The 24,017-nt window shown below is 40.8% G+C and overlaps 1 protein-coding gene across 1 annotated transcript in view; it reads left to right on the plus strand.

Moving 5' to 3' along the window:
- The first annotated feature begins 3,128 nt into the window (after nucleotides 1-3,128).
- The window catches only part of cnksr2b (connector enhancer of kinase suppressor of Ras 2b), a 46,255-nt gene continuing 25,366 nt past the window's right edge, over nucleotides 3,129-24,017 (plus strand). Inside the window, exons 1-4 of the mRNA XM_063011197.1 lie at nucleotides 3,129-3,325; nucleotides 15,908-16,071; nucleotides 20,675-20,876; nucleotides 22,394-22,500. Of these exons, the coding sequence (XP_062867267.1) occupies nucleotides 3,262-3,325; nucleotides 15,908-16,071; nucleotides 20,675-20,876; nucleotides 22,394-22,500 (537 nt within the window). The 5' untranslated portion in view covers nucleotides 3,129-3,261. The remainder of the gene's footprint in view (nucleotides 3,326-15,907; nucleotides 16,072-20,674; nucleotides 20,877-22,393; nucleotides 22,501-24,017) is intronic.

A 24,017-nucleotide genomic window follows, 5' to 3' on the forward strand; every position in this document is an offset into this window, starting at 1 on the left:
TGTAAGTGTAGTTATTTTATGGAACACGGTGCAGTCATTAGATGTGGCTGGTCTTAATGTTTTGGATGTAATGTGTGTGTATGTAATGTAATGCATGCGATGATACCATTTATATCCACAAGGGGGCATTGTTGATCTAATATTTGCGACAGTACTACCTTTGCATTCCATTTAATTTCTATCCACTGATTTAACCTGGTCAGGAGCCTGGCGGGTCCTGTTCCACCAGTAAACACTGGGCAGGAATACCCTGGAAAAGGTGCAACAATAGTGTAGCAGTGAATGATTTGCATTGAGTTTAGTTTCATGCTTGCTGCAAAGAACCTATAAGTCAACAAGTCAACTACAAGTCAATAAATCAATTATCTTTATTACATTTTCAGCATTTAGCAGACAGTGGCAACCTGGCAGTAGTGGGGCTTGAACCGGCAACCTTCTGATTACTGGTCCAGTACCTTAACTGCTAGGCTACAGTTATTAAACACTAATTTTGTTATTTTGTTACATGGAGAACATGATCAACTTTACACAGCTAGTAATCAGAAGTGAGGATCAACCCAGGTCCCTGGAGCTTTTGCACCTACATTTCCTGTTGCACATTTATGCTACCTACCAGTTGAGCTATGTAATTTATATAATCAACCTTTACAGAGGCATTCTAATATCTCAGTAGTTATTTATGCAATATTAGCCAGTTTAAGAGAACAGAAGCTGGATTAAATATGTGTGATGCTCCATCCTGCCCTTGGAATTTCTCCCTCAGCCTACTTCTTGTAAACTTTAATGATGACGAGAATGAAGTTATAGTGAAATATATACTTTCATATGTACTGTTTATGCACCATTATCATCAAAAGTTAGTACTAAGGAGTACCTTAAATGTTTTAACATTTTAGTTTCATGCACAGATGGTGAAGAGCAACAAGTGACTGATGAAGAGGTGATTAAGGGCATCGGCCTTTGAACCTTTCACCCCTTCATTCTTCCTTGTCTTTTAAATGCCTTCTTAAAAACTCCCAGACTAGTAAGAACCAAAACATCTATTAGTAACCCACACCCCACAAACACACACACAGTGAATATACTGCATAAGTGGTTGCTGTGTAGAGACATGCTTTTAATGCTTTCTTTGAAACTAAACCAACATGTATGTATGGTACACATGAGGAGGGCAGTGCTGTGTGGTACTCATGAGAAGGCAGTGCTGTGTGGTACACATGAGGAGGGCAGTGCTGTATGATACACATGAGGAGGGCAGTGCTGTGTGGTACACATGAGGAGAACAGTGATGTGTGGTACACATGAGGAGAACAGTGCTGTATGATGCACATGAGGAGAACAGTGCTGTGTGGTACACATGAGGAGGGCAGTGCTGTGTGATACACATGAGGAGGGCAGTGCTGTGTGGTACACATGAGGAGAACAGTGCTGTGTGATACACAATAGGAGAACAGTGTTGTGTGGTACACATGAGGAGGGCAGTGCTGTGTGGTACACATGAGGAGAACAGTGCTGTGTGATACACAATAGGAGAACAGTGTTGTGTGGTACACATGAGGAGGGCAGTGCTGTGTGGTACACATGAGGAGGGCAGTGCTGTGTGATACACATGAGGAGGGCAGTGCTGTGTGGTACACATGAGGAGGGCAGTGCTGTGTGATACACATGAGAACAATGTTGTGTGGTACACATGAGGAGGGCAGTGCTGTATGATACACATGAGGAGGGCAGTGCTGTGTGGTACACATGAGGAGGGCAGTGCTGTGTGATACACATGAGGAGAACAGTGCTGTGTGATACACAATAGGAGAACAGTGTTGTGTGGTACACATGAGGAGGGCAGTGCTGTGTGGTACACATGAGGAGGGCAGTGCTGTGTGATACACATGAGGAGGGCAGTGCTGTGTGGTACACATGAGGAGGGCAGTGCTGTGTGATACACATGAGAACAATGTTGTGTGGTACACATGAGGAGGGCAGTGCTGTATGATACACATGAGGAGGGCAGTGCTGTGTGGTACACATGAGGAGGGCAGTGCTGTGTGGTACACATGAGGAGAACAGTGTTGTGTGGTACACATGAGGAGAACAGTGTTGTATGATACACATGAGGAGGGCAGTGCTGTGTGGTACACATGAGGAGGGCAGTGCTGTGTGGTACACATGAGGAGGGCAGTGCTGTGTGGTACACATGAGGAGAACAGTGATGTGTGGTACAGATGAGGAGGGCAGTGCTGTGTGGTACAGATGAGGAGGGCAGTGCTGTGTGGTACACATGAGGAGAACAGTGCTGTGTGGTACAGATGAGGAGGGCAGTGCTGTGTGGTACACATGAGGAGGGCAGTGCTGTGTGGTACACATGAGGAGGGCAGTGCTGTGTGGTACACATGAGGAGAACAGTGCTGTGTGGTACAGATGAGGAGGGCAGTGCTGTGTGGTACACATGAGGAGGGCAGTGCTGTGTGATACACATGAGGAGAACAGTGTTGTGTGGTACACATGAGGAGGGCAGTGCTGTGTGGTACACATGAGGAGGGCAGTGCTGTGTGGTACACATGAGGAGGGCAGTGCTGTATGATACACATGAGTAGAACAGTGCTGTGTGGTACACATGAGGAGGGCAGTGCTGTGTGATACACATGAGGAGGGCAGTGCTGTGTGGTACACATGAGGAGGGCAGTGCTGTGTGATACACATGAGGAGGGCAGTGCTGTGTGGTACACATGAGGAGAACAGTGCTATATGATACACATGAGGAGAACAGTGCTATATGATACACATGAGGAGGGCAGTGCTGTGTGGTACACATGAGGAGAACAGTGCTATATGATACACATGAGGAGAACAGTGCTATATGATACACATGAGGAGGGCAGTGCTGTGTGGTACACATGAGGAGAACAGTGCTGTGTGATACACATGAGGAGGGCAGTGCTAATGAATGCGGTCTCTAGATGTGTGGTGATTTAATGAGTTCCCTCTTCAGTCAGGTCTGGCTGAATGAAAAGCTCGTCTGGATCATGATGATCTGGATGCCGATAAATGGAGACGTGTGCTGGAATGCGCTGAAGCGGAGAGACTCGAACACGCAGAAATGATCTGGACTTGGTCACCATTCATCGCTTCTCTCCAGCTCGGTACCAAATGGGTGTAAAACGGTCAGATTTAGGATCGAGTTTTTGTAAACAACAAACATTGCGCGTCTGAGTTCGCTGCTTTGCACATTCGCGCTTTTGTTTTGGCACAGAAACTTGCACTAGGATGGCTTTGGTGATGGAACCTGTAAGCAAGTGGACAACAAGCCAAGTGGTGGACTGGATGAAAGGTATGAAACACGCAGGTGATGATTTATTTGTCGTGCATGCAATGCACGTCAATGCTATACGTGCCTGTATTATAGAAAATACGTGCATGCATATCATGCACATGCGTGTCGTCATTTTACTAATTCTGAACGCCTGTCTGTAGTCGTAACGATGTGCAACATTGATGCAATACTTGCAAATACCAGGCAGGGAAAACACCAGGTTACATATTGTGGTCACTTAAAAAAACTGCAACCAGACCAACCAAACAGACGTTTGTTTTTAACTGTTTTTCTTCTTTAATTCAGCCATAAATAGGATGAAATATGATGTGTTATTGTTGTATTTTAAGTTACCGAGTCGCATGAGCGCTCATGTCATGACGTCATAGCGAATGAGTCCTGACGTGAGTAATCACCCAGTATTCCTACATCATTTTAATCCAAGAATTTACAGCCTAAACGTTGTGATATATTTTTATTTACCTTAAACCCTGTGGCATAATGGTGCTGCACAGCTCCAGGGTTCAAACCTGGCCTTTAGGTACTGGTAGGATGGTATGATCTCACTGTGTACCTGTGGGTTTCCTTCTATACTGCACTCTCCTGTCTCCTCAGTAGGTGGATTGTTTCTCTTAAAGGAGGAGTCAGTGATTTTCAATGAGCACATGAGGTTCTATCAGTCCATCAGCTCTGTTTGTATAGTTGCAGATTTGAAGGAAAGACTAAAAGTTTATTTATGACTTATGATTGTAGTTTGATTCACTTATGACTTTTCGTTGCCCCAAGTGTGAGAGAGTTTAAACTGTAGTGTGATTCCCGCTTTGTGCCTAGTGTTCCCATGATGATCCACCTCAACCATGATCAGGATAAAGCAGCTTTTGTGGATGAATAATTAACCTTAGTTCTTTACCTTCAGGTCATGTTACTACTATGCCTGTTACTTGGAATTAACTGACTGATTAATTTGATCAATACAATTGATCAGTTTGTCTTTTATTTGAGACAGGAGTTAAACTCTAGCCTGGTTGTGCTCTGTGACTGCAGCTGTTCCGCAACCGCTTTAGCCTCTTAGTTACGTGTGATATGATTTAATTACATTAATACATGTAAATTAATTTCTGGTTATTATCAAACTTTAGCTCTGCAAATGTCCTGCTTGCATCTCAGATTCTAAGACTGTACATGAGTCAGATTCAGTGTGGAGAGTTTGAGTAACTGATCATGAACATTACTGCATCAAGAAGGATATGGTACTCATTTGATGCTATAACAGCATTCAGTTCTTGAATACACCACTAGGTGCTACTTGGACACATCATCAGTGATTCTATTACATGTTAACACATGACTGGATTTCCTTCCATTTAGTCATAAAATCATTGCTGAGATCAGATACTAATGTTTAAAATGTTCATGAACACATGGCTCTACGCAAGTGTTTTAGCATCCAGTAACCCCTAATTTAAAGCATGCTTTATCATGTTACATAAATTGAGTTCTATACTGTCCAGTATATGTTAATGTCCAGTGGTGGTACTCAAGCAAACCTCTCTGCAGCAGTAGCTGAAGTTCTAGAGCCAGAATGCTACCCCATGGTGGTCCACAAATGCATGTGGCTGGAGCTTTTCAATTCAATTCAATTCAATTCAACTTTATTGTCATTATACAATACAGGGTTGTACAGTATAACGAAACACTGTCAGGCTACATCTCCAGTGCAGACAATGAAAGACAATAGTGCAAAAACAATGGGGGAGGGGATGGGGGAAGTTACCAAAAGAAAACCATACATAAGGTGCATAGACAAGGTGCAATGACAAGACAATATAAGGTGCAAAAACAATATAAGGTGCAAGAACAAAACAAGGTGCAAGAACAAAAGCAAGGTGCATAGACAGATTGAGGTAGTGGATTTGGATTTAGCAGCTAGGTTTAGGTAAACAAATTCGAGGTAGTGGATTAGCAGCAAGAGTCCAGTAAAAGTGCGAGTGCAACAGTCGTAGAGGTGGTTATGTCCTGGTAGTTATAGTAGGAATGACTAGTTTAACCGCTCGTGGGTAGAAACTGTTCTTGAGTCTGGTGGTTCTGGCTCGAATGGTCCGGTACCTCTTCCCAGATGGCAGTGGCTGGAACAGGAAGTGGCTGGGGTGTGTGGGGTCAGAGGAAATGTTCCTGGCTTTCCTCAGACATCTTTTATTGTAGATGTCCAGTATGGGTGGGAGTGCAGTTGCAGTGATGTGCTGAGCAGTTTTCACCACCCTTTGAAGAGCCTTGTGTTCAGCAGCTGTGGCACTGCCGTACCAGACCGTGATGCAGCTTGTCATGATACTCTCCACAGTGGATCTATAGAAGTTACAGAGAAGCTGCTGTGGCAGGTTGACTCTCCTCAGTCTTCGAAGGAAGTGGAGACGTTGTTGTGCCTTTTTGATGACGTGTGATGTGTTGAGTGACCAGGTGAGATCCTCAGCTAGGTGGACGCCAAGGAACTTGAAGCTGCTCACTCTTTCCACCGTTGTCCCCTCGATGCTCAGTGGTGTGTGCACTCTACTCCCCCGTCTGAAGTCGATGACCATCTCCTTGGTTTTGCTAACATTGAGGGAGAGGTTGTTAGCAGTGCTCCACTCTGTGAGCATCCTCACTTCCTCCCTGTACAGCCTCTCATCATCGTTGGTGATTCTGCCGATTATTGTGATGTCGTCGGCAAACTTTATGATGGTGTTGGAGCTGTGTTTTGAGATGCAGTCGTATGTGTACAGTGTGTACAGCATAGGTGAGAGGACGCAACCTTGTGGGCATCCTGTGCTGAGTGTGAGGACGGGGGAGGTGTGGTCACCCATCCTAACAGATTGTGGTCTGGAGCTAAGAAAGTCCATAATCCAACTGCATATTGTGTGACTAATCCCAAGTGTGCTCAGTTTGGAGATCAGTCTGGATGGGATGATGGTGTTAAAGGCAGAACTGAAGTCAATAAACAACATCCTGACATATGTGTTAACTCCATCCAGGTGACTGAGTGCGGTGTGCATTGCCAGAGAAACTGCGTCATCAGTAGATCTGTTGGCACGGTAGGCAAACTGATGAGTGTCCAGGGTGATAGGAAGACTACTCTTAATATGAGCCAAGATCAGTCTCTCGAAGCACTTCATCACTATGGGTGTGAGAGCGATGGGGCGGTAGTCATTCAAACATGTGATGCTGGACTTCTTTGGGACTGGTATGATGGTGGTGGCCTTGAAACAGGCAGGAACAGTAGACTGTGCCAGGGAAAGGTTAAAGATGTCTGTGAAGGTGGCAGCCAGCTGGTTGGCACATGCCTTCAGGACCCGTCCTGGAATGCCATCTGGACCTGTTGCTTTCCGGGTTGGCACCCTCGAAAGAGCTCTTCTCACCTCGTCTGTAGCTAGGATGAGTGCTGGCTCTTCTGTGGAAAGCGGCACGGCAGACGTGGATGGTTGAGCCTGAGCAGTGGTCTCGAAGCGGGCATAGAAGGTGTTCAGTTCGGCAGGGAGTGAGGCGTCTGTAGTCTCCAAGTTACTGACTTTGCTCTTGTAGTCGGTGATTACTTGTATCCCTTGCCACATGCGTCGGGGGTCTGAATTGTTGTTAAAGTGGGCTGCAATTTGTGTGCTGTACTTGTGTTTAGCAGCCTTGATGCCGACCCTCAGGTTACGTCTAGCAGTCTTGAGTTCTTCGGGGTTGCCAGATTTAAAAGCTGCATCCCGTTCTTTCAGTAGACTGCGGACTTCGCTGTTCATCCATGGTTTTTGGTTTGGAAATGTGCGGATTTGCTTTGTTTGAGTCACATCATCTACACATTTCTGGATGAAGCCAGTGACAGATGATGCATATTCATTCACATCAGTCAGACAGTCACTGGTGGCTGCAGTTTTAAACATATCCCAGTCCGTGCACTCAAAACAGTCCTGCAATACTGATTCTGCCCCTTCAGGCCACACACGCACAGTTCTCACTGTAGTTTTAACACGTTTCAGTAGCTGTTGGTATGTGGGCTTCATCAGTAGCGAGATGTGATCACTCTTTCCGAATGGAGGTAGCGGGATGGAGCTGTAGGCATCCTTCACATTCGTGTAGACATGATCCAGCGTGTTTTTCCCTCGTGTCGGACAGAGGACGTGCTGATGGAACTTTGAAAGCACTGTTCTGAGATCAGTCTGATTGAAGTCCCCTGCGATGATGAGTGCAGCCTCCGGGTGGCGAAACTGATGCTTGTTGATAGCATTAGCTAACGTAGCTAGCGCTAGCTTAGCGTCGCTTTGTGGGGGTATGTAAACAGCCACCACGATGAGTACAGTAAATTCCCGGGGGAGGTAATAGGGTCTGCATCTTACCACCATAAACTCCAGGTCAGGAGAACAGTGGTGATCCACAACAGCTGAGTTGTTACACCATCGGTCGTTTACGAACACACATAATCCTCCGCCCTTTGTTTTTAGCGATGCAGCCGTACGGTCCGCGCGATGTGCTGTTAGTCCCTGTAGCATGATAGCCGAGTCTGATAGTCTGCTGTGAAGCCAGGTTTCCGTAAAAATAAATGGGCACTAAATGGGCCCCTAAATAATAATAAATGGGCACTAAATTGACTAAATGGGCACAAATTCCCACAGACTAAATTAGAGTAAAGCCCGTTACAATTCTAATTGAGGGGAACACAAATAAATGAATGACCATGGTTTGACAATGGGATGTGCAATAAACTCATGCTATGGTGTCCACATACAATCAATATACTGTAGTGTACAAAGTGTACTAAGTATGTGTACTTTATGTTGTGAGTTTTCTAGTGTCTACAAACACCAGCATCAATACATTTTGATTCTAAATGTCCATTTAAATGCAGTTTTTCACAAACAGATGCACTGATGTATCGGAACACATTGCGATACATCTTATACATGTCCTCTCACACAGCAGGCGCACGCTAATAGACCATTGTCGTATCTTCAATAAACGGCACTGAAAATAAATGGCCCATTGCCAGACATAATTGCAGGTCCCTGGGGGAGGTGATGCTGAGGAATACAGTCCCATAGCCTGCATGTGTTTACACAATTACCCTTACCCATGCTGCCTACACTTAGCTACAGAGCTGGCAGGATGGGCATCATTCAGTTTTGAGTCAGGCAAGCTGCCACATCGGCTACTTAAACCAGGCAACATATGTGTATCTGTGTGTGTGTGTGTTTTCTGAAGTCCCTGTGGTGATGCAGGCTGTCGGTAGGTGCTCATGCCTGTGTGCTTATTAGTGCTGTATAATCAATGGTACAAACACACCTTAGATTCAGACCCCCAGGGCTGCATAATTAATCATATTTGAATTGTAATCATGAAATTTAGTCACAAGTGTTCAGTTCATACCTTTGTTTATCTATCTGGTTGTATTACACTGAATGATTTTTTATGCCTTTCTGAAAATACTGCACAGCGGTGCAACTGATGATGAGACCTGGGTCCTGTGAGTAGTTTCACATGTTCTCCCTGTGTAAGCATAGATCTTCTCAGGGTACTCTGTTTTCCTCTTACCTGTTTAAACATGCAAAAGGTGTGTTGTTTGTTTTAAATTGGTCCTAGCTGAGAGTGAATATGTGAGTGTGTCGCCCTCTGGTTGATTGGTACCCAGAGGAATCATGTTGCACTTTTTACTCAAGTTTAGGAGAAACAATAGGAACAAAAATAAAATAATGAATTATAAATCAAAATACACACTGTGTGTAGGAAGACCCATGGTTATGTTTTCCAGACTAAAAGACACATAGGACATAACACTCAACAGTGCCATGACTTTTAACATGACATGACATAAGGCGGATGTTGTTCAGTTTCTCATCATTTCAAGGCTGGACTACTTTAACTCCCTCTATCATCAGACTCCTCCACAGTGAGTTTAATCTTTAATCTACAATTACATTTAAGAGAATTTTAAGCTTTGAACTATTAAGGAATACTTTCTGTGGTTTGTAATTAGTGAATGGAAGTGAGTCCCTACAGTCATATTCCAAAATCTTCCTGCCCAGGGTTTTAAATGTGATTACAATTAGCCTTATTGTAAGATGTTTATTAGGTCTAATGGCAAAACTGAAGAGCAAACATAAGAAACAGACTAGTCTTGTTTGTCCTGGCTGATCAGCTGCGTTCAGGATTAAAGAGGTTGTATATTTGATATTTTACTGAATTACTTTTTTTAGTCCTTCAATCAATACAGATTTTGAGGAAAAACAAGCTAGCCTCAAGGGTGTCCTGCATAATCGGTTGTTGTCTGTTTGTAACTGCTCTTATGATCTAATTGTAAGGAACATTAACCTTTACAAAACATGTTAAATCAGATTAAAGTAAAATGACAGCTGGGCTTTGGAAGCTATAAGAGAGAGAAGAATAAAATATGCTGCAGTTTTTGTTTACCACCCATAAAAAAGTAAATCTTTGATGTTACTCATTAAATCTGAAAAACAATCACATTGGTGTTTGACTTAGCAATAAATCCCCAGAGTGAAACCTGCAGCTGAGACTGAACACAGAAACCAGAGAAGCAGCACTGTGCTCAGAGAAGTTACTTCATGTCTCAGATTAGAAACCCGTCTTCAAAATGTGAATAGTAATTAGCACATCAACACTGTAGACTTCAGTGTCATAAATCCAGATGTTTTCTGATCTCACAATCTCAAAAACTGTTGTATCATGAATCTCACACTCTGACACTCTTCACAATTAGCACGCTGCTGCTTCATCATTAGCATACAGCTTTGTGGTGATGGCCTTAGGGTTGCAGAGTGCTAGACAACAGCTTCTGCAAAGCTAAAGAGACCAATGACCTTCACACAATGCGACTCTCTTTCTCAACCTCCCTCTGAGTGGCCCCCTGGCATTTCTGGTAGAACAAAAGTGAAAAAGCTAAGAAACTGGAGCAGCAGAACCACAAAGTTGAATCAGTTCATCTGGACACAAGTTTGTTGTAGAGATACGTTTCGTCACTCAATCCGAATGACTTCTTCAGTCTGAGCTGGTGTTGAATACGCCAACCTTATATGCAGTTGATTTGCATAACGACCGATCACTGCCCATTGCATAACAATGGAACCGGTGATCAGGTCCATATGTAATTCACAATGACCATTAATTACAATGGCCATGTGTGTCTTTCACACATGATTGGGGTAAAGCTCCTATTACGGTGTTGTATGATGGTGAGAGATGTACTCTCAGGCCCCCTCCCTGGTTCAGAGATGGTCGTTCCCTCTTCACGTAAATGGCCTCTTTGAATCCACGTTCAAACCAGCGTTCCTCCTTGTCAAGGATCTGCACATCTTCATCATTAAATGAGTGGCCGCTGGCTTGCAGGTGGGTGTAAACCGCGGAGTACTGGCCAGAAGAGGTTGATCTTCTATGTTGGGCCATCCGTTTCGCCAGTGGCTGTTTAGTTTCCCCGATGTACAGTTCCCGACTATCCTCCTGGCACCTAACAGCATACACTACGTTACTCGAGGAACTCGGTCCTTAGGGTGAACTAATTTCTGGCGTAGCGTGTTCTGGGGTTTGAAAGCAACTGAAACACAGTGTTTGGAGAATATCCGTCTTGGAGCAGCAGAAGTTTTACTAATCTACTTTATGATAAAAAGGGTGAAAAGTCTCATGTCCTTGCTGTAAAAACAGCTTAAAAAGATCTAAAACTTCACTGTTTTCTTTTTAGTTCTAGCAAATGGCAGAAAAGTTCATTAGCAGTTAGCCTATATGCTGTCATGGCTAATGTTATAATTGTATTTATTGTGTAGTTTGACCTGTTTGCTTGCTCATTTTTGGGCATGTACTTCTCTTTTGCAGTGTCTTTGTTGGATCAAAATTCTGATAAAGCCACATTTATTACTACCCACAGTCTATTTATATATAAAGTTTCTGTGATGCTAGATAAATAGTAGATATAGTAAAGCACACAATTTCCTAAAAATTCTCATTTCCTCCCACCTTTTAAAAACTTTTAGATTAATTAGCTGTTACTTCTATGAGTGACTGTGTTATTAATTATTTAGTGTGTTGTGCCCTGGGGTTGATTGGCACCCTGTCCGGGATTTATGTCTGACTTGTGCCCAGAGTTTTCGTGCCAGACCCACTGCAACCCCAACCAGGATAAAGTAATTCTTAAACTTTTGTTTCATTGATATCACACAAGTAGCCACGGCCTACAGTTTCTCATTCAGTTTGGGCCACTGTGGTCATCATTTGTAAGATGGTCATTTCGTCCTGGTGTCTTGGTTTTTTTTAGGCAGTACAAAGAATGTGGTTTGGGTTTCTGCCAAAGTCTCGAATTGATTTTGTGTGTTGGCCCCCGTTGTTGTACTCATGAATGTTAAGTGTTTTATATCATTATTTTAGTTAAGATTTTTAATATAAAGAGGCTCCAGACTGGCAGCCCATGGATGGTCTGTTGAAAATAAAATGCTCACAGACTTGCGGCTTTAGCAGACATGTGCAAAAGAGGGAATTAAGACTAGTGTGCCATTGGGACAGGACAACAGATTTAGTGACAAACTCCACCTAGACCCTCATCGAGTGATTGTTCTTTTCTTTGGAAAGAGATTAACAATCCAGTTTAACTTGCCGCACACTTCTGCATTACTTAATGGCTCAGTCCGAGCTACTACAATTAGCAGCTGCTTAATGCGCTCGTAATCAATGAGCGCTGTGTTTGTGTGTGCTGGCTCCTGGTGAGGGGTGTCGGTCTCAGCTGTGGAAAAAAATGCTCTTCAGTTTAGGGATTAGCTCAAAAGCTTCTGAACTGTTTTGTAATATATTGTCTCATTAGGATTTATTTGAGTACTATTGTTGGAGAAGCCTTAAATACATAAGATCATTCATACATTTTTACTAACCTTGCTGCATCCTTGGCAGGGTTGCAGTGGGTTAAGCACCATTCGAAAAACTGAACCCAATCCATCACAGGGAATGGTACACTCAATTCTTTGCTTATCTACACATAACAGCCAATTCACCACCTTTTACACGGTAAGGGCCCGGCTCATGAACAAATTTAAAAGACATGAAAAAGAGTGTGCAAAACACCTGACAAGCAGTACCTGAAGATGAGGATACAATCTGGGTATCCAGGAACTATATTGCTGCACTTTACGCTATGCTGTTGTCCACTTTTTTTTATTACAATGTCCAGATACACACACTTCTTGTGCTTAGTTGATGGAAAACAGTCACATTTGGCTACTTTTTAAAAGCAGAAAAGGCATTGTAAAGATAAATCCTAATTATTATAAAACAAATGTCAAAGAAATCTGGACCAATAATGTTATTTTGTCCATATTATGCAGTGAGTAAAGCATCAAGAATCAGTTTTGGGGCATTAACATGAAGCACCAGGCTTATCAGTAAAGAGGAATTATAGTGAATATAATTAAGTTTATTCCCTGCTTAATACGAAACCATTTCATAATTGGTTCAGGTTCTCAGTGTTTCTTGTACTGAGAGTAAATAATGCATTTTTAATAAGCTTAAAACAGCCCTTCTGCTTTTAAAAATAGCAACAGTGTTTGTTTCTCCATCAGGTTTTGGTTCAGATTCCACGACTGCAAGAAGGCAGAAAGGTGGCAAATCTTTTTAAAGCACTGTACCTGCACATTTGTGCCATTAAACAACTGAATTGAATACTCAAACATTTTCCCTGGTTTTACAGATTTTGTCCTGATTTTCACAGATTTCCTGTGAATGACATTGCCATTTTAGTCCTTTTCTCATTGTCAGGATTTTGGTGGTAGGTACATCGTCACCCAAAAAAAACAGGGCTCAAGGCAGACACTAACTTATCTACACATAGGGGACATTTGAAGCAGCCAATCCAATTTCATGTTTTCCGCCGGACATTTTTATTTCTTTACTTTAATTAAATTGGGATTTAGTTGCCTGTCTCTAGTTTAAAGTGCCTGGTGCATAAACACATGTGAAATACTTAAATAAAGCAGTATTGATTGGAGCCTATTGTATACTGCTAGTAGGGGCCCTTCAGTGCAGATCCCTCTGTGAATAATCCTGAACTGTGAGGTATTGATGCCACCAAAGCTCTGATTAGTTGACATTCATCTGTTTATGCATAATCATTGGTGTACACAAATATGGTATGATTGGCACCCTAATCAAAGTTGCTTGTCCAGGTGCTGTTTCTATAGCAACCTACACTGATAAACCGTGAAGGGTTCCTATGTTTTGGGTTAAAAGATCTTGCTGAGGGGGCTGATTGGTTAAACCCCCACAAATCAGATACAGCTTCTTATTGTGTAGCTGCTTTTTCTTCATGCTTTATTAGACTACACAGCGCAGCAGATTAGCTACCATATCTGAGCTTGGATTTGCGGGATCCTTGCTTTGCGCTGAGCTTCTTTTGTCAGAAAGGATAAAGAAGTTTGCATGGATAAGGAAGCTCAGGGGTAGAAAGTGCTGCTGTCTGAGAGCCGGGTGGTATCGTATTTGTGATTCTGATACTCTATATGACCAAAAGTACATTGACAGTCCTCCAAATTATTAAGGTTAGGTGTTACCTCTAGCTACTAAATGTATTAGAACTATTTGTTTAAAATACTTAAATGTGTCCAACATTGTGCCAACAGTTTGGAACAGTTTCCTGTGCCTGTATAGAAAAATATCCATTACAGAAGGAACTCCAGTGACCTGGACAGATCCCTGATCTAAACCCCACTAAACAACCTTTAGATGACTTGGAAAATCCACCATAAGCCAGACCTTTCTCGCTTAACATTAGTGCCTGATCTCACAATGTTCTTTTGACTAAATGAGTGGTTGGCCAGCGCAATAGTCTGCTGTGCCATACTGATCTGTTGATCGCATTTGATTTCTATTATAATGCTGTCTTGTATATGAGATAATATTTTTACCCCAGACAGGCTAAATATATCTGTGAAATTTTCTTTTTGTGTCGAGTCTACAGAGGAACAGCGCTGCAGGAGGGTCAGGGGATAGACGGTGCGTGTGGGTTTTTTTGAGAGGGGGTGTTTCCGTGACAACCGTGAGGGTCTGCCAAGCAGTTCTGCCCTGAATAATGACAATAGTCCTTCAAATCCATGGAAATCTGTCCATGACAGCCAGGCATTTCACTCCTGTGTGTGTGTGTGTGTGTGTGTGTGTGTGTGTGATTTTAATATTATAATTTCATTATTGTTTAAACAGGTGGTTGATAAAGCCATCACATCAAACCCTACTGTGTCTATTAACATAATAACGTGTGTGTATAGGTGTGTGTTGTGTTGTATACATGTACCTTCATGTATTCTAATGCAGCACATATACACTAATTCTCACCTCCTTGTGAGTCGCCATATGTGTTCATTCTATAACATTTGGGATTTTTGTGTGTGCCAGCCAGTGTCACATGAGAAAATTGTGTGTTTGGTATAATGTGTGTGTGTGCCACCACACAGCCAGTACATTTACTCTGTACTGGAGGTTCACACACATGCCCAGTGTAGACTTGTACAATACATACTGTTCTGTTTTAGGGAAACTACAGACAAAACAGGTGAAGTACACAGGTCAGTGTTCCATAAAACAGGACAGACAACATTTAAAGAGGGGGTGTATGTTTTGTTTTCTTCTATAGAGTACATTTGTTATAATATAGTTCCGTAGATTAGCCAGCTTTTACATGATGGTTGCTATGGTTACGTACTATGGCCCTATAATGTTGGATTGAGGTTTCCTTAAATTATCACACTGCAGCCTGTAAATATTCACTATTTATAGGATTTAATAGTACATTAATAGTTTAACTGTAACAATAATGTTGAGAAAATGAAGTGTGAGGACAAATAATAAACCCACCTTTGCCAGAATCCACACTGATATGAGGTGTGATGTTTTAGGATGTAGCAGATTCCATGATCATTTTTGTGATATTTTTTAGTGTTATTGTGTCCCAGCTTGTTAACTGTCTTGTTTTTCCTTGCTTGTCTGTAATGCTGTATGGTCCTCTGTGTGAATCTGCATTTTACATTTTTACATTAAGTATTTATTACAATTCAATCACCCCTAAAATGCTAGGGATTCATGAATAAGTAAGTTTTTGTATTTATCTTAGTCAATTTATTTATTTGTATAGCGCTTTTTACACTGAACACTGTCTCAAAGCAACTTTACAGAATCCAGGACCTACAGACCAAAAACAGCCATTGAGCAAGCCGAGGGCAACATTGGCAATGAAAAATTCCCTTAAAATTACAGGAAGAAACCTTGAGAGGAACCAGACTCAGCAGGGACCCATCCTTCTTGGGTGGCCTGGAGGATAATTTGAATAAATAGGATTTACCCAAATCATACAAACACAAAATTAAATTAAACTAAAAGTTAAAACTAGCAAAAAATAATTGAAGTTCTTCATTATTTGTCTGTGATAAAGTCCGTAGTGAGTTCTTGACATTTTTGGTGCAAACAAGCCAGGTTTCCATCACATCTAGCAGGAGCAGCATGTGCAGTCTTTAACCTCGGGGTAAAACAACATGTAGTTAAAATGTGAAATCATTAAGAGTAAAATGTCATCTTACATGTCTGTGTTATTGGTGTGTTGGTGGGTTGCAGGTCTGGATGACTGTCTGCAGCAGTACATTAAGAACTTTGAGCAGGAGAATGTGGGAGGAGACCAGCTGCTGCGTATTACCCATCAGGAGCTGGAGGATCTCGGAGTGTCTCGAATCGGCCACCAGGAGCTCATACTGGAGGCGGTGGACCTGCTGTGTGCACTGGTAAAACAACACACACATACACACACACGCAGTATTAATACGATCAGGCAGGTCAGTCTGAAGTCAGTCAATTATAGTAAATAGGCCAGCCGATATCACCGTTGAGATTAGAACCAGAATCAATCTACAAAATCAATTACTTCAAAATGCTGTTGAACTCTAACAAAAATGAAAGCTAAAAGCATATTAAGTATCAAATAGTTAAGAGGTCTGTTCCTTAAAAGAACTGGTCAGTTGAGCGTTGAATGTATGGTTAATATAACCTGCTGTTATCAGATTTACATTTACATTTTCAGCGTTTAGCAGACGCCTTTATCCAAAGCGACATACAGTAGTGTGACAGTATACAGTCTGAGCAATTGAGGGTTAAGGGCCTTGCTCAAGGGCCCAACAGCAGCTACCTGGCAGTGGTGGGGCTTGAACCAGTGACCTTCTGATTATTAGTCCAGTATCTTAACCACTACGCTACGGCTTGCCCGTCACTTGTGTGTTGGTTGTATTTATCTCACATGTCTGTATTATTTAACAGTTACAGTGTGATTAAAACAGTGTGTGGTTAGAACTGTGTTGTACAAAGCTCAAAAAAGCAAAAAAGCAATTAATACTATAAAAATAACCGTAGCACAACAGGAGGATTAAATTAAAAGCTACAGGACCAGTTTTGCTCAGGGTTGTTGCTTTTATGGGAAGTGGTCTGTGTTACTGGGTCAGTGCCTGAAGCATTTGCTGAGTTGGCTGTGCAGCTTCTGTGCTTTTCTTAGATTGTTCACCATTAAATTTACATTTGCGGCATTTATTAGATGCTTTTATCTAAAGCTACTTACAGTTGTGACTGAATACACCTTGAGAAATTGAGGTTGCTCATGTATTTATATTCTTAGGTTTTTTGCTGTGTTTGTTGAAGATGTTAGATATTAAGGTTCTTACAATGATGCTGAGCTTGTGTAGGCTGTAGATGATTTGCAAGTCAATATTGGTTTCATATCCATAATGCTTGAATTTCACTCTATTAGATAATCATATACAAAATAGATATTAATCCCATGGGTTATCACTCACTGTGCTCAGAGCTGGAAATAGGGACGGGAGCACAAAAGCATGAGCGTGGGAGAGTGGATGGAGGGATGACAGGAGAAACAAGGAAAGAATAACAAGTAACAGAGAGTTCTAGAAAGTGACAGAATGCACTGGTGCAGAATTAAAATTTAAAGAAAAATGAAACCCCATGTGCCCCATTCATCACTCAAGTGCCTTAACCTGGACTCTGATGAAACACCTCATGCCATTCAGTGTTACAGCAGTCAAGCATCAGACTTTCCTCAGGCCTTTTACTATTATGAGATTTTAGCTGATAATTAATTGAGACACTGGGCCAAATTAAATAAAGAGATATACACACACACACACACACACACAAACACACACACACACACACACACACACACCGTTTACTTACAATTAAGAACTAGCTCTGCTTTCTGTATTCTTCTGTCACTTATACTGGCAGCTCCACCAGACAGTAGGCATTGCTGTTGTTAACTGATACGTTTTGGGTTTTTTTTGCATTTCCCCCCAATTTCATCCCAATCTAGTCATATCCAATCACCTGATTGCATTACACTTTCTCTCTACTGATGTTGACTTCCACTCTGACTGAGGAGAGCTGTGACTAACACACGCCCCCTCCGACACGTGTGCGGTCGCCGACTGCATCCTTTCACCTGCACGAGGCAAGTTTATATGTGGATCAGCTTTGTGTACGGAGAGACACACCGTGATCCTCATTATCCCTCGACTCTGTGCAGGCACCATCAATCAGACATTTTGTTAATATTCATCCAATCTGCAAAGATTTGTTTTAGAAATATACATTTTGCCAAATTCCTTCTGCTGTTTTTTCTCTTAAACTTGACCAAGAGTCATTACTCAGAAGTTATCCATAAACTGACAAGCTTATAGTCCATAAAAAAAGTAAATTACCCTCAATTACCTTCAATACCCTCTACCCCTGGACCCTGAATTTAAGTTTTAGTGCTGCTACCAGCCTGGCTGGGCATTGTTGGTTTTTGTGGGAGGGAGGGACAGATAAAGGACAGATTGCTTCTTGCAACAGTATTCCTGCTTGTCTAGTCAGTGTTCTGACAAAAATAGGCTATAGAGTGACTTTCCATTTTGGTGCACCTCTCTTCGAGAATCCTTAGCTGGTGTAAAGAAGAAGCCAGAAACTTGCGTGGGAGAGGGCAGGTCCTTGTTTGTGGCCCACACATCTACAGTGGGTATGTAGATATCAGAACAGATTTAAGATAGTTGCACTATAAGAGGATCAACCTTTAATGTACAGATGTTACTGATCTGCTGATTATGTTCTGGTATCAGATATTGCACGACTAATTCAGATCTTGTGGAGTCCATGTGAAGGTCAGAGCTGCTTTAGGAGCATATTAGACAAATGGTTTTAATGTTTTGGCTCATCAGTGTGTTAAATAATCACAGTCAGGTGGTTATGTCACTATTGGAATGCACTAATCTCTCTATCCTCTGTAGCAATGCATTAAAGGAATTAGATCCTAAACCTAAACATGGACAGTAAAAGCCAGAGTCCAAATGAAAAAATGATGGCTAATGGTAAATTATATCTTAAACTAACGGTGCAGCGGTTCTGTCGGAAGTCACCTCGTTTCTGACACTGGTTTTAAAAAGCGATGCATTAGTGAAATCCCTCTATAATCCCTACATAACAGAGATCTACTCATGTCCGTGATCTGGCAGGGTGACATCTTACATAGAGATAATACAGAGGAAACCCATCTGTGTGCCAGTGTCATTCAGCGTGGCAGTTAATTCTGCATGAGTAACTCTTGCACAGATGTGCTACTGCATGGTACTGGAATCCTCCAGGCTTTTTTCATTTCATCTCTCTGTACCACATCTGCACTGGATTGGCCATTACCATAATAATTTAAACTCTGAGAAAAATCATAAAACCTTTTTTAAAGTTTGAATTTTTACACACGTTTAATCAAAAGGCATAGACTGTATGGCCAAAAGTATGTGTACACCTGGCCATGAGCTTACACATCAAAACCACAGGCATTCATATAGAGTCCCTCCTCAGCTATAATCAGCTATAACAACCTCTACTTTTCCAGGAAGGCTTTTCACAATATTTTAGAGTTTATCTGTGGATGTTTGTGCCCATTTAGACAAAGGAGTGTTTGTGAGTTTAGGCACTGATATTTGATGGGAAGGCCTGGCTTGCAATCGTCGTTTCACTTCATCCCAAAGGCATTCAGTGGGGTTGAGGTCAGGGCTTTGTGCAGACCACTATTCTTCCTCTACGACAAACCAAGGGTCTGTCTGAAAACCTAGTGAGCTGCCTTGCTGCCTACTACCTACCTGGTCAGCTGCCTGAGTAGAAAGGAATTTTAATAAGACATCTAACTCATAAGGCAGGTTATTTTAGATAGCAATTACCCCCATTAGACAGCAATTACCTCAATTTTATCACCACAGTTTTCACTTACTAAGCTAACACAGTTAGCCTCAGGCCTTTCAAACCAATGGGCTGAAGCAGCACAAACCACTAGCAGGCCAGTTAGCGTCTCCCTCCGTGTACCAAAAATGGTTAAACTGTCATTGACAGTTAAAAATCAATGAGATTTTTGTGGGAATGGTTTTTTGAGAGAAAAGTTGTGCTGCACTGAATGCTGGGATTGCCTTCAGTGATGAGGAAGCATCGGACGCTCCCTCATTATTTGGTCAATTTATCGCTTACAATTAGGGCACCTCAGTAGGCCTTTTACACATCATTCTCTACGGATGCGTGTAGGATGACGTAAAAATGCTGTATATGTAGAGAGCTCACTTTGTTTTTAGACAGACCCCATGTCTCTATAGACCTTACTTTTGTGCAAAGGGGTGCAGTCATGTTGGAACAGAAAAGGACTTCTCTGAAACCATTGCCACAAAGTTGGAAGAATCTTGAACCTTACAGCCAAAGTCTAAAACCCTTCCTTCTAAATTCCAAAAAAACTGAGGAAAAAGTCATTAACATTGATAAAGGATTCCAAAGCAATTTCTGAGGCTAAGGATTCCACCAAAACACTTAAATGTCATTATTTTAAAATAGAGCAACCTCTAACCTTGCCCCTGAACACCTTCACCTCCACCAAGGCCTTGCCAAAAAGAGTGACTTGCTTGCAATTCCAGCTTTGTTATGTAAGTTTTTGGTACGCCAACAAAATAATAAACATTAGAAGTGAGTTTAGAACAGGTCTTCAGTTGTAAAAATTGTAAATGTCTTACCTTACACATGTGGTGTAACACATTGTAATATGGCACATGCAGTATTTAATAATTCACTCTGTTTTATCCTTTTAAAGATGTCTCAAACCTGCAAAGTACCAATATATATTTTATTTCATATCAATTTGGTTCAGTTAGTTTAATCGTTATATATTTTACTTTTGTGTTTTCAGTGAATAAAATTTCTAAAAAACTGATAATTATTGCTGGTTTTTTTTTTTTTTACAATTTTCATACTGTCCCAACTTTTTTGGAAATTGCACATATACATCCTTCCTCTTCTTGTACAATTTTACAGAACTACGGTCTGGAGACAGAAAATCTGAAGACTCTTTCCCATAAGCTCAACGCCTCGGCTAAAAACCTGCAGAACTTCATAACAGGTCGTAGACGAGGAGGCCACTACGATGGCAGAGCCACTCGCAAGCTTCCTAACGACTTCCTGACCTCTGTTGTGGATCTGATCGCTGCTGCCAAAAGCCTTCTGGCCTGGTTAGACAGGTCAGTCCAGCCCAAGCCCATACAGCAAAACTTGCATGCTTTTAAAGTTCCTGTCATTTTTAAAATGTGCTTTTTGAACAGTGGTGTAAAAAAGTCATTGCCCCCTTTCTAGTTGTCCCTGTTACACTTGTTAACTAAATTATATTCCACAATGATAATAATTGAATACAACACACATTTAACCATAAATTATATCCCGTTTGTGAAAAATTTACCTCTTTCACAATGAAATGCATTCACTTTTAAGGATATTTCCATCTTATAATAACAGCATTTACGCATCGTTTGTTGATTAGCAAACCCTCAAATCCTGTGGTCATTAATGCTATGTAGTCAGAGTATCTTTTGATCAGGTATAATTTTTATTTTTCAAAATGCCTGAAAGTATTTGGACACCTGACCAGGGCATTGTGGAACATCTCATTCAAAAACTCTGGAGTAGCACACCCCTACTTCTTATCACTGTGATGTTAGCTTCACTATGGGCTTTAACTAAATGAAGGTAGTTTAGTGCTGGTTAGGAGAACTTCAGCTGACATAATGACAGTCATTGTGGTGGGAATAATCAGTATGAACGCCCACACACTCTCCTGCACTGCCTCAATGAAAATGTGCACTGGACCAAAAAATCTGCTCCCTTTTTCTCTTTCAGCCTTCATATCTTCACCCCTCTCTGTCCTCCTGTCTTTCTTCTCATTTAATACTGACTGGTCATAAATTTTCATCAGAGACTTTAATGGATCAATGAAAAATGAAGCGTACGCAGATTTCCACTCACTCCAAATGTCGGTAATCAGCTGAGACATGTTTGGTGCTTAAAATGCTCTGCTTCTTATTATTTTTCAATGCACTTTTATTTCAAAATAAATACAGTATGTTGCTTAAATGAATGTTCAGATATTTCAGCATCATTAATTGCTAACAGGTATATACTGTAGATTCAGAAAATATTCAGACCCCTTGACTTTTTGTACCCTTTATTGTGTTGTGAATTTGATTTTAAATTGATGTCATGGCCATGTTTACCCACCAGTCTACACTTAATTCCCCGTAATGACAAAGTAAAAACATGTTTTTAAAGTTTTTGAAAATAAATTAAAAATCAAAAACTGAAGAAAAAGTGTCTGTGGATTTCAAATTGTGGCAAATATTAGAGCAAGAATATAAAAAAATATTCAAGGCTTTGAGTGCTCCCAGGACCACAATGGTCTTAATAATTTTGAAAAAGAAGAAGCTTTTAAAAAGTGTATATGATTATTATTATTATTATTATTGTTTTATCAAGTTTTATATAAAGTTTGAGTAAAACTATATATTTGTAACAGAAAAAGGAGAACACAGTTTTTAATAATACTAATTTGTTTTACTGATTATGCATATGATTCAATTTAAAACTGATGATAAGGTTTAACCTTGATGTGTATAGCAATATTTTGTATTGAAACATTATACATTTTATTTTGGCAAGTATGAGATTAAACTATAACTACATTATTAAAACTATTGGTTAATCTTTGGTGTCGCATCTTTCTCAGGTCTCCTTTTGCCGCTGTAGCTGACTACTCCCTGACCAGGAACAACGTGATCCAGCTGTGTCTGGAATTAACCACAATCGTACAGCAGGTACATTTCTTAAATCCACACCAGGGCCAGTATTCATCAAGCCTGCATGAGTAAGAAATCTGGCATTACTGGGCACAAATCTAAGTCACTTAATTTTGGTCTAGTCATAAGCCCAGTTCAGAGCTGTGTAAATACCAGATTATTATACTAGTAATGATACGGCTTTTTTTCACACATGCAGAGTACACATTCAATCAACTACAAATCGTTTGATAAAAATGTATCAATATAAGTATTTATTATTGTTTTTAGTCAAGAGGCTTAGTTAAAAACCAAATTCCAAAATAGTTTCCAAAATTTTAAAATAGACAGGTAAAATGAAAAATAAATGAATAAATACACAAAAACCAATGTGTTTTATGGGTTTTTAATTAAAATATTTAATACGAATTCCATGTTTAATTTCAGCATAGCATTCTAAGTGGAACAGGAACAATATAAGACAGCTGAAGAACATTTTCACTGCATGATTGCAAGAAATTTAGACTTTTTACCATCTACAGTCCATAACATGTGGTGTCAGAACTCATGGCAGAACTGTCAGAATATCTGTGTGTATGCAGAGATTTGAAGTGCATGCTGAAGATCACTATTAATTGCAGATGACTTCTGATCCCTCAGAACCCACAAGCTTCTGTAATAAATATGGGCGCTGTAGTACCTCTGCTGTTTCAGCTTTTTTGAAATGTGTTGCAGCCATCAAATTTAGAATTAGGACATTTGTATTAATAAACAATAGTTATTAGTTTAATACACCCCAACCTATTTTGGGAATTAGGTTTATAGATAGACTAGAATATGTCAATTTTAGTATTGTTTATGGGTGTTAAGCTTGCTAACGGTGACTTAGACTACTAAGGCAAATTGTACACATATGGCCTAACTTGGTTACTTGTCTTAAAAAAACTACTAAAACCACAATAAATTTTCAAATGACAAGTGGGATAATGATTCAGGGCAAATTTTTTTTTTTGAAGTTTCTGTCATTTGTCGTAGAAATAACTGAAATCCCAAGACTACCATACATCCCAGTCCATGTCCCTTTTAAATGTATGTAAAGTTCTGACCTTGATGTCCTGTTTTTGCTGACACGTATTTTAGTTACGTAAGGTTGTGGAGACTTTTTTAAGACCCAGGTTTGAGAGCTGGGGGATTATTTTAGGTCAGAGGGCTCTATAGAATGAGGACATGGATGTTTTTTTTCTGTGCCGTGGACTGAATAGTGTTTCTTCTTGTCAGAGGGACACACAAGGTAGAAACCGTTGTCTAAAAATTTTATATTTTAGAATTAGGCCACGGTGACGAGTGAATGCTTGCCTGGCATTTTTACAGCAGCTTGACGTACATGTTATGTAAACAGATATTATATAATAGTTCTAATTATTGCAAAAAGGAAGCAGTGTTTGGAATAAATAGACTGTGGGATGTAAAGGCTGCACAGGATGTCCCTAGACCTCATAAAGCTGTTATAAAATTGTCAAATTGTTGGATAGCTGATTTATAGTTATATGATCATA

The sequence above is a fragment of the Trichomycterus rosablanca genome, chromosome 16 (assembly GCF_030014385.1).
Source record: "Trichomycterus rosablanca isolate fTriRos1 chromosome 16, fTriRos1.hap1, whole genome shotgun sequence".
NCBI lineage: Eukaryota > Metazoa > Chordata > Actinopteri > Siluriformes > Trichomycteridae > Trichomycterus > Trichomycterus rosablanca.